We start from the raw sequence: 9,836 nt of genomic DNA, 5'->3' as shown, positions 1-9,836 counted from the left end.
CAGTGTGCACAGTGTCAGGGTGAGGGGGTCTGGGGGTCGTCAGTGTGCACCATGTCAGGGTGAGGGGGTCTGGGGGTCGTCAGCACACACCATGTCAGGGTGAGGGAAGTTTTGGGGGGACTCATCCCAGTGTGTGTAGGGATCAGGGAGGTGTGGGGGAAGGTCAGGAGGGTGCACAATGTCGGGGTGAGGGGTTAAGGGGGGCCAGGGTGGTGAGAGGGTGTGTGAGGGGTCTGGTGTCTCCCAGGAGAGGGGGGGTTTAGGACTCGTTTATGGGGTTTGTACCCATGGAGGGACCAGGATTGTGCCGGGGGCGTGCAATGAGTGCACAGTGAGTGTGCCCTGAGCATGCAAGGCCCATTTTTGGGTGGGGGGCAGCTGTTCCTGTTCCAGCTGCTGCGGGGCCTCGCGTTCTGCCACCGGCACAAGGTGCTGCACCGCGACCTCAAGCCCCAGAACCTCCTGCTCAGCCGCCGTGGGGACCTCAAGCTCGCCGACTTCGGTCAGGGGACCCCAAAAATGTGCCCTGGGACCCCAGCTTCCCCCCTGGAACCCTCAATACCCTCCCTGCGCCCCCCCCCCCCAGGATACCCCAAATCCCTGTCCCTGCATTTCTAAAATAAACATGGTGTGTATCAAAAACACAACCTGAGACCCCCAAAAGTCTCCCATCTCCAGGTACCAGAACCCTCCAGAACACTCTTGGAGACCCTTGTGGGGACACTAATTTCCTCCTCGGAGACCCCAGTTACCCCACATGACCCCATTTGTTTCCCCAGAGACCCCAGTTTTACCTCCAGGGACCCTCAGAACCCCCTTAGGGGCCACCATTGCCCCATCTGGACTCCTTTGTAGACCCCAGTTTTCCCCTCCAGGGACTCCCATTCCCCTTGGATAAGGGGAGCCCCCTTGGGGACCCCAATTCCCTCCCCCCGGGACCTCAGTCAACCCCAGGACCCCCTTAGGGGCCCTCCATTGCCCCCCCCGAACCCTTCTGGGGACCCTGACCCCCTGTTGCCCCCCAGGCCTGGCCCGAGCCAAGTCCATCCCAACCAAGACGTACTCGAGCGAGGTGGTGACGCTGTGGTACCGCCCGCCCGACATCCTGCTGGGCTCCACCGAGTACTCCACCCAGATCGACATGTGGTGGGTGCAGGGGGGCTCGGGGGGCTCGGGGGCCCTTTGCACGGGGACCCGGGGCTCTTGCACAGCTCCAGGAGCGGTTTGCAGGGCTCTCATGCACGAGGGTCTCGCATGAGGAGGGGGCACAGGGCTCTGTGCCCACCTGGGGGTCTCGCATGAGGAGGGGGCACAGGGCTCTGTGCCCGCCTGGGGGTCTCGCATGAGGGGGGGCACAGGGCTCTGTGCTGGCCTGGGGGTCTTGCACAAGAAGGGAGCAGCACAGGGCTCTGTGCTGGCCTGGGGGTCTCGCATGAGGAGGGGGCACAGGGCTCTGTGCTGGCCTGGGGGTCTTGCACAAGAAGGGAGCAGCACAGGGCTCTGTGCCCACCTGGGGGTCTCGCATGAGGGGGGGCACAGGGCTCTGTGCTGGCCTGGGGGTCTTGCACGGGAAGGGAGCAGCACAGGGCTCTGTGCTGGCCTGGGGGTCTCGCATGAGGAGGGGGCACAGGGCTCTGTGCCGGCCTGGGGGTCTCGCATGAGGTCCACGAGCCCTGTTTGGGGTGGGAGGTCTCTCACAGGAGGGTCCCGCTGGGAGTGGGATGTCCGGGGGGGGTTTCTTGCCTGAGGGTCTCGCTGGGCACAGGGGCGTTGGCTGCATCTTCTCAGAGATGGTGACGGGGCGGCCGCTGTTCCCCGGAGCCACCGTGGAGGAGCAGCTGCACTTCATCTTCCGCCTGCTGGGTACGGGGGACTGGGCTCTGGGGGCAGTCCAGGGGGGTTTGGGGTGAACCTGGGGGGATTGGGGTGAAATCAGAGTTTTTGGGGCAAAGCTGGGGGGGGATAAACAGGCTTGGGGGGGATAAATGTGGGGTTTTTTGACAGGACTGGGGCAAGTTCAGGGGTTCTGTGAAAACTGGGGGGAACTGGGGAAAGTTGGGGAAAATTTAGGGTTTTGGGGAAAATTTCAGGGGACTTGGAGTAAATTAAGGGCCTTGGGGAAATCTAGGGGATTTTAATCAAAATTGGGTGGAAATTAGGGGGTTTGGATAAATTTGGGAGAGTCAGGGGTTTGGGAAATGAAATGGTTTTGGAATAACTGAAGGGGGTCTGAGGTAATGTGAGGAGCTTTGGGGAAAATTAAGGGGCTTGGGGAAAATTAAAGGGGTTTGGGGTTGAATAAAGGGATTTGGGGTAATTTTGCGGGTCCCTGGAATTGGAAGGCTGGGGGGGTCCAAGGTCTGGGGGGCTGTGGGGAATTTTGAATTGATCCTCTGGGATTTGGAGGGTGAGGGGGCACTTGGGGGGGGCTCAGTGGGGTTTTGGGGACCTCTGACCTGCCCTGTCTCCCCCAGGGACCCCGACGGAGGAGACGTGGCCGGGGATCGGGGCCAACGCTGAGTTCCGGGCCCACAAGTACCCGCTGTACCCGCCCGAGGGGCTGCGGCACCACGCCCCACGGTGGGGGGGGCACACGGCAGGGCTGCCCCAAAAGGGGGGGGTTGCTGCCCAAAAGTGGGGGTCTCTGCACCATAGGGGGACTCTTTGCACCATAGCAGGGGCTTCCCCTGCCCCATGAGGGGGGGTCCCAATCCCATAGGGAGGTTGCTGCCCCACGGGGGGGTACCTGACTCCCTGTTTTCCACCCCCCAGGCTGGACCACGACGGCGCCGACCTGCTGGGGCAGCTGCTGCAGGTGAGGGGGATGGGCTTGTGCTGGCCCCGCCCCTCCCCACTGGCCCCTCCCAGCCCTGCCCCGAGCCCCTCCCTGTGCCATTCCCACCCCCCCAGTCCAAGGGACCGGGCCCCTTTCCCATCCCCCTTTCCCAGATGAGGCGTGGCCTCCCCAAGGCCCCCCCCGTGGGCGTGGCTTACACAGGCTCCACCTACTGTGGGGTGGGAGGCACACAAGGGAGGGAGGGGATGGGGATTGGTGGGGCCACGCCCTCTGCGGGTGTGTCCCCGCCCCGTGGGCGTGTCCTGACGGTAGGCAGGGCAGTTCGAGGGGCGACGGCGGCTGCCGGCGGCGGAGGCCATGGCTCACCCGTTCTTCGGCTGCCTGGGCCCGCGGGTCAGCGCCCTGCCCGACAGTGAGTGCGGGGACAGGGGACGGGGGTCCTGGGGGTGGGGCTGCCAACACTTGGTGCCAGGGGAACGTCGTGTGGGCGTGGCCTGAGGGCAGGGGCTGTAGTGGGCGTGGCTTTGTGCACTGGGTGGAGCTTTTTGGGTGTGGCTTTGGGGTGGGCCAGGGGTGGGGAGGAGTCTGTGGGTGAGGGCTGGGAGTGGGTGGGGCACTTGTGGGGGGTGGGGCTTGTTGGAGCAGGGTGGAGCCTTGGAGGGGTTGGAGCTTCCCCTGGAGGAGGGCGCCCATTGGTGGAACTGGGTGGCAGTGGGAGGAACTCCAGGGGCAGGGTTTAGGCATTGGTGGGTGGAGCCTCAGAGGTGTGGGAGGAGCTATGCAAATCAATGCCGTGGGGTAATGCAAATCAGCGAGGTGTGGGAGGAGCCATGCAAATCAGCGAGGTGTGGTTTTCTAGGGGGTGGGGCTTGAAAACGACCACATCCCCCCTGCTGTGGTAACACCCTCTTGATGTGAGGCCCTGCCCACCCCCCTCTCTCCCCGCAGCCACCTCCATCTTCGCGCTGAAGGAGATCCAGCTGCAGAAGGAGCCGGGGCTGCGCGCGGCCCCCCTGCCCCCCCCAGGTCAGCACCCGAAACTGCGACCCCCCGAAACTGCCACCTCCCCAAACCCACACCCTGCCCCCCTCGTTTTCTCCGTAGGTTCTTCCGCCTTCCGGGTGCTCGACACTGAATTCTGATGCTGAGCAGGTAGGGCCCCCCAAAATCGGGTGACCTGCCCAAAATGGGGGACCCCTCCCATGGGACTGCTTAATTGACTCTTCCCAAAGTTGAGGAGCAGTAGCATTAGGGGTAGGTCCCGAAACTATGGGGAACACCCCAGAAAACGAGCCCCCCCAAACATCTAAAATTTGGGAGGGTCCCCTGGAAAGGAGACTTTCCAGAAATGGGTGATCTACCCCAAAACCAGGGAACACCCCCCAAACAGGGACCCTTAAAGGTCAGAACACCCCCAAAACATGGAGCTGCCGCATTATGGGCCCCCATGGTATCTGGGGCTCAGAGACCCCCGAAATGGAGTAACTCTTATGAATGGGGAAACCTCTAAAAAGGGAGGAGGGGGCAAATTTAGGGGTTCATCCATTTGGGGCCACCCCCCCTTAACTGCTTCCTCTCCCCACAGCCCCTGGACTGCTGCTGCAACCCCCCAGGACCCCCCAAAACTGGGGGGGGTTGCCACAAAACTGGGGGGTGACGCCCAAGATAAGGGGTCACCCCAGAACTACAGGAGGGCCCCCTGGACCGGTAACCACGGCCCCCCAAAAGACCCCCGAGGAACTGCTGCTGGATTTTGGGGGGCGTCATGTGGGACCCCCCATTGGAGGGGGGTTTGGGGTCCCCCCTATTTTTTTGGGGAGTTCCCTTGAGTCTGGGGTTTCTTCCCCCCAATTTACTTCGAGTTTTATTTTTTCAAGGCAATATTATAAATAAGAGTCTATATGGGTCCCTCCCCTCAAGGGGCGGGGCTCAGAGGGGGTGGAGCACAGCAGGGTGGGGCCTAGCAGGGGCAGGGCCACCCTGGGAGCAGTTTTGGGGCGGGGGGCGGGGAGGGTGAGTTACAGTGCCCTTCTGTGCTTACTCTGAGGTTACTTACACTCAACTCCAGGGTTACCCTGTTGTTATTTGGGGCCTCAGCATCTCCCAGGAGGTTCCCCAGCGTGGAGGGGCTTCCTCTGAGGTTGGTCCCACTTCACTCCAGGGTTACCCCAGGGTTACTCAGGCCCAACTCTGACTTTACTCCAGGGCAGCTCAGGCCCAGCTCCGTGGCCGTATCTGCCCTACTCCAGCCTTATTTCATGACTCCTCAGCCTCTCCTTGCTCACTGCTGTGGTGTTACTCAGTTTCTACTCTTGATTACTCAGATGCTACTCAGCTGGGGCTCCCCTCCCTCCCCTGGGTTGCTCGTGGAGATTATTACTCCGAGCCTTCTTGGCCCTTATGTTGAGGTTGGTTGGTACTTTACTCCTACCCAGATTTTACTCCAGCGTTACTCATGATTGAGGGGGGTGGTCTTTACTCTGAGCTTTCTCAGCTCTTAGTCTGAAGTCACTTGATACGTTGCCCCTATTCAGAACTTACTCCAGGGTTCCTTCTGGGTGTCCTTACTTTGAGTTTACTCAGTCTGAGGTTACTCAGTACTTCTAGACAGAACTTACTCCAGGGTTACTCATATGGGCCCTTACTCTGGGTTTGCTCAGCTCATCCTTTTGTGTTGTTTGATACTTTATTGCTACTCGCACCTTACTCCAGGGTTACTCCATGTGGTTCATTCTCCTTTGCCTTTGCCCCACACTTACTCTGGTGTTACCAACCCTTTGGCCTACTCAGTGCTTCCGTGCAAGTTACGCGCGTGCTCCTCTGTTGCTGCCCAGCTACTCGCCACAGTGGCTCAGCCCTTACTCAGAAGTTACTCAGCCCTTACCACCTTCTGCTACTCAGCTCTCCCTATTTATTGCTTGAATCCCAGGTTCTCTCATCCTCAAAGCTGTACTCCGGCAATACACAAGTCTTGGCCTGCCTCATCTTACTCAGAGGTTGCTCAGCCCTTACTAGCAGGTTACTTAAATGCATCTTAACGCTGACTTGCTCCACACTTGTAATTGGGCTTGTGTGGTGGGTCCTCAGAAGGGACTTAGGCCTTACTCAACACTTAATGCTTACTCAGAAGTTACTAAGGCCTTAGTGGGCCAGCCCTGTTTACCCCCCAGTGGGTTTGGGGTTACATGGCAGCGCCTTCTTTGCTACTCAACCTTTACTCAGATGATACAAAGCCCCTCTTCTGCTTACGAGCTTCCCCCGCCCTCCAATCGCTTCCTTAGCCCCTCCTTGTGCTACTCAGAGGTTGCTGAGTTGACCTGTGTCCCATCTTTACTCATATGTTACTCAGTCTCAGCTCTGGTGTTTCCTGCTCCCCCTGTTCTTCCAGGCCTTTTCTCTGAGGATACCCAATGGATACACCTCCTTCACTGCTTGCTGTGGTGTTACTTACCCTTTGCACTTCCGGGATGCTCTCAACTATCTTCTGGGCCTCACAGCTCTTACTCCAAGGTTACTCAGCCCTTGCTGTTGTTCAGTATCTTGAAGTTACTTGAGGTTTGTTATGTTGAAGTTACTCAGATGCTACTAGAGGTCACAACTTACACTGAGATTGCAAAAGTTACCCAGTACACTGGTGGGAGGGGAGTAGTCTTTACTCAAGAGTTGCTTATCCCCTTACTCCAGGGTTCCTACGTACCCAGTGGCCACACAGTTGTTACTCTGTGGTCAATCCTTGCTCTGAAATTACTCATCCCTTACTCCAAGAGCACTCAGCCTCCACTCCTCACTCCAGGGTTACCCAGTCCCCATCCTTGGGCTAATCAGGTGTTACTCCAGAGTTACTCACACTTGATGCCGAGGTGACACTTCGCTCTTGGGTTACTCACATGCCCCCGAGGCCGAGGCCGCACAAAATGGACACTTTACACTGAGGGCGATTCGTGCCCTGGGGGAGAGAGAACTCATTGGTTACTCACCCTTTACCTTGAGGTTACTCCCATCTCACCCCCCTCCCATCCAGCCTCACTCAGGATCGCCAAACCTCGCCCACCCGTCCCGTCCCTGTCTCTATAGGTACCGTGTATATATGTACAGGGGGAGGAGCAGGGGGCGTGGCTTTTTATATGCAGTGGGAGGGGCCGCCCCGCCCCCCCGCCCCCTATAGCGCCCTGCGGGGCCGCGGGAGCCCCGTCGGAAGGGCCCTTGGACTGTTCGGGGGCTCGGCGGGTCCGCGGGGGCTCCTGTGGCCCCCTTGGCGGGTCCCTGTGGCCCCCGGGGGGTCTGTGGGTCTCTATAGGGTGGGGGAGTTCCCTATAGCTCACACGGGGGCCCGGGAGGGGGGAGTGGGGTGCGCGGAGCCCCTCTGGCCCCGGGGGGGTCATGGATTCTACGGGGGGTCGCTCCCTCGGATCACGGGGGGGAGGGGAAGGGGCGGGGCCGCGGCGTTTCGGCTGTAACGGGACCGACCATTAAAGCCTCCCCGGGACCGGTGTGACCCTGTGTGAGCCCCCCCGGGACCCCTCGTGTGAACCCCTCCGAGCCCGCCCAGCCCGTCCCGGGACCCTGTGTGACCCCCGAGAGCCCTCGGGTTCGCTCCTCCCTCCCAGCTGCCCCGGGATCCCCCGGGCCCCCATCGGGACCCACCGGGGCCGCCCTGACCCCGCACCCCACGAGGGCCCGAGATCCCCCCCGGCCCGGGCGGTACCACGCGCTCCTTTCCCCTCCCCAACCCCCCCACCCCAATGGTCTGTTCCGCGCCAGGGGGGCGGGTCCCAGCGGGTGGCCAATCGCGTGGCGGCGCGGCCGTGACGCGCGGCGGGGGCGGGGCCGGTTGATAACCCGGGGCGGGGCGGGCGCGGCCTCATTCCGGGCCCGGCCGGCGCCGCGAGGGTGAGTCGCTGCCGCTCCTGTCGGGGCTCCGTCCCCCCTTCCCCCTGTCGCGATAGTCGCGGCTCCCGCCGCTCCGCGCAGGCGCTGCCGCCGGGCGGCGCTTCCCCCCTTCCCGCTCCCGCCCCGCCGCGTTCGGGGCCGCGCGGGGTTCGCGCGTGCGCGGGAGGGCGGGGCCAGCGCGCGCGGGGAGCGGGAGCGGCGCTTCCGGGGGGTGCCCACGTGGCCGGGGGGACCCACGTGGGGCTGGGGTGACGTCACGGGGGAGCCGGGGAGTTCCCGTGACGTCACTGGGAGGGGAGGTGTGGAGCCGCGAGGGGTAGCCCCAAGACGGTGACGTCATGGGGGTTTCTCTAGGACTGGGGTCTCCTGGAGAGCTGTGACGTCACTGGAGACCACGTGGGGTGTCCCACGAGAGCAATGAAGTCATAGGGGCCCAGGGGAGTGCATTCTGCGAGCCGTGACGTCACTGAACCCTGCGTGGGGCAGAGGGATTCCCTCTGGGCTGTGACGTCATCAGGCAGGGCAGAGGTTGCTGTGAGGGTTGGGCCATCAGGGGGATCCTGGGCAGTTCCAGCCAGGGCTGTGATGTCATAGCAGACCAGGGGGTGTGGGGGCAGGGTTATGACATCATAACTGCTTCCTCCTCCCCAGGTTGTAGTGTCACTGGAGGGGCAGGGCCCCACCCTATGACATCACTCCCGGCCCCGCCCCCCACGCATGGCGGCGGAGGAGGGGAAGCTCTTTGTGGGGGGCCTCAACTACGACACGGACGAGCAGGGGCTGGAGCAGCACTTCAGCTCCTTCGGGCCCATCGCCGAGGGTGAGGCACTCCAAGACCCCCTGGAACCCCCAACACCCCTCAACCCTCCCCTGGGGACCCCCAAAGCCCCTTGGGAGCCCCAAATCCCTCCTGGGACCCCCAGATTTGACAGACACACCAACTCCTCCCCAGCACCCCCACGTGTTGCCCCCAAAAGCCCCTGAGATCTCCCAAACTCTGCTCTAGGACCATTTCCTCACTCCAACCCTCCTGAGAGTCATCAGATCCCCTACCAGAGCCCCAGAATCCCCTCGGGTCCCCCTGCCTTTCCCTGGGGACCCCCAGATCTCTCCAGGAGTCCCCAGAGTATTGAAAACTGCTTGGGGAGGGGGGACACGTTGGAAGGGCCGACTCCCCCACTGGAGGACTTGGGTTTGGGGTGACACCCAAGGGTGGAGGCCCTGTTTTTGGGTGTAACCTATAGAATGGGGTTTGGGGGGTTCCCTCTGCTTTTGGGACCCCAGATTTTCAGGGGGGGTATCCATGGCTGGGGGTCACCATGTCCCTTTGGAGCCCAGTTTTGGGTCTTAATGCGCAGGATTAGGTTTGGGGGTGGGGGTCCCTTCCTCCTGTGCGACCCCATTTCAGGGGGTCCCAGCCCTCCCTGACTCTCCCCGTTCCCCCTCAGTGGTGGTCTGGGGGGTCCCTGACCCCCCTGGCCCCCTGTTCCCCTCAGTGGTGGTGGTGAAGGACCGGGAGACCCAACGTTCCCGCGGGTTTGGCTTCGTCACCTTCACCAACCCTGAGCACGCGAGCGACGCCATGAGGGCCATGAACGGCGAGGTGGGCGGGGGGCACGGGGGCACCGGGAGCCTGGGGAGCCCTGCACCACATTTAGGGTCGCTCAGGAGGTCTGGGACGCTCAGAGGTTTCAGAAGGAGTCTGGAGGGGGACCCCAGAGAGGTTGGGGGCCCTCAAGGGTCTGGAGTCCCGTGTGGGTGGCCGGGGAAATGTGGGAGACCCTCAGGGGGGCCTGGGGGATCTCTGAGCGGGTTTGGGCCATTTTTAATGGGGTCTGGGGGCCCCTGGCAGGGTCTTGGGGGCCTCTAAGGGCGTGGGGGAGCACTTGAGGGTCCCTGAGTGCCCCTGGTGGGGGGTCCCCGGGGGTTCTGGGGGGCACTTGGGGATCCCCAGGAGGCCATTGGGGGTCTCTAAGGGGCGCTGGGTAGAAGCTGAGGAGCCCTAAACAGGTCTGGGGCTGGGGGGTCCCAGGAGGGGCCGGGGTGACCCCAGCCTGGCGTGCCCCCAGTGCCTGGACGGGCGGCAGATCCGGGTGGATCACGCCGGGAAATCGCCCCGCGGTGCCCGAGGGGGCTACGGGGGCTCCCG

At 62.4% G+C, this 9,836-nt stretch overlaps 2 protein-coding genes and 1 long non-coding RNA gene across 3 annotated transcripts in view; 2 read left to right on the top strand and 1 right to left on the bottom strand.

Annotated features, from left to right (window-relative positions):
• Nucleotides 1-5,198, top strand: part of LOC108510004 (cyclin-dependent kinase 16-like) — a 9,900-nt gene extending 4,702 nt beyond the window's left edge. The window contains exons 3-12 of the mRNA XM_017839640.1: nt 4-19; nt 379-502; nt 1,026-1,146; nt 1,766-1,863; nt 2,475-2,580; nt 2,773-2,815; nt 3,119-3,209; nt 3,746-3,823; nt 3,902-3,949; nt 4,383-5,198. Coding sequence (XP_017695129.1) covers nt 4-19; nt 379-502; nt 1,026-1,146; nt 1,766-1,863; nt 2,475-2,580; nt 2,773-2,815; nt 3,119-3,209; nt 3,746-3,823; nt 3,902-3,939 — 715 coding nt within the window. The 3' untranslated portion in view covers nt 3,940-3,949; nt 4,383-5,198. The remainder of the gene's footprint in view (nt 1-3; nt 20-378; nt 503-1,025; nt 1,147-1,765; nt 1,864-2,474; nt 2,581-2,772; nt 2,816-3,118; nt 3,210-3,745; nt 3,824-3,901; nt 3,950-4,382) is intronic.
• A 1,241-nt stretch (nt 5,199-6,439) lies between these two features.
• The window catches only part of LOC108510008, a 22,328-nt gene continuing 18,931 nt past the window's right edge, over nt 6,440-9,836 (bottom strand). The window contains exons 2-4 of the long non-coding RNA XR_001878728.1: nt 9,696-9,699; nt 6,793-6,798; nt 6,440-6,452 (exon numbers count right to left, since the gene is read on the bottom strand). This is a non-coding gene — a long non-coding RNA (uncharacterized LOC108510008). The remainder of the gene's footprint in view (nt 6,453-6,792; nt 6,799-9,695; nt 9,700-9,836) is intronic.
• LOC108510007 (RNA-binding protein 3-like) overlaps nt 7,639-9,836 on the top strand; it is a 4,206-nt gene continuing 2,008 nt past the window's right edge. Inside the window, exons 1-4 of the mRNA XM_017839645.1 lie at nt 7,639-7,687; nt 8,339-8,507; nt 9,184-9,290; nt 9,757-9,820. Of these exons, the coding sequence (XP_017695134.1) occupies nt 8,405-8,507; nt 9,184-9,290; nt 9,757-9,820 (274 nt within the window). The 5' untranslated portion in view covers nt 7,639-7,687; nt 8,339-8,404. The remainder of the gene's footprint in view (nt 7,688-8,338; nt 8,508-9,183; nt 9,291-9,756; nt 9,821-9,836) is intronic.

This window comes from Lepidothrix coronata, unplaced genomic scaffold, assembly GCF_001604755.1.
Source record: "Lepidothrix coronata isolate B3197 unplaced genomic scaffold, Lepidothrix_coronata-1.0 Scaffold444, whole genome shotgun sequence".
NCBI lineage: Eukaryota > Metazoa > Chordata > Aves > Passeriformes > Pipridae > Lepidothrix > Lepidothrix coronata.
The sequence above is the reverse complement of the archived record's forward strand: the minus strand, read 5'-3'. Positions and strand labels throughout refer to the sequence as shown.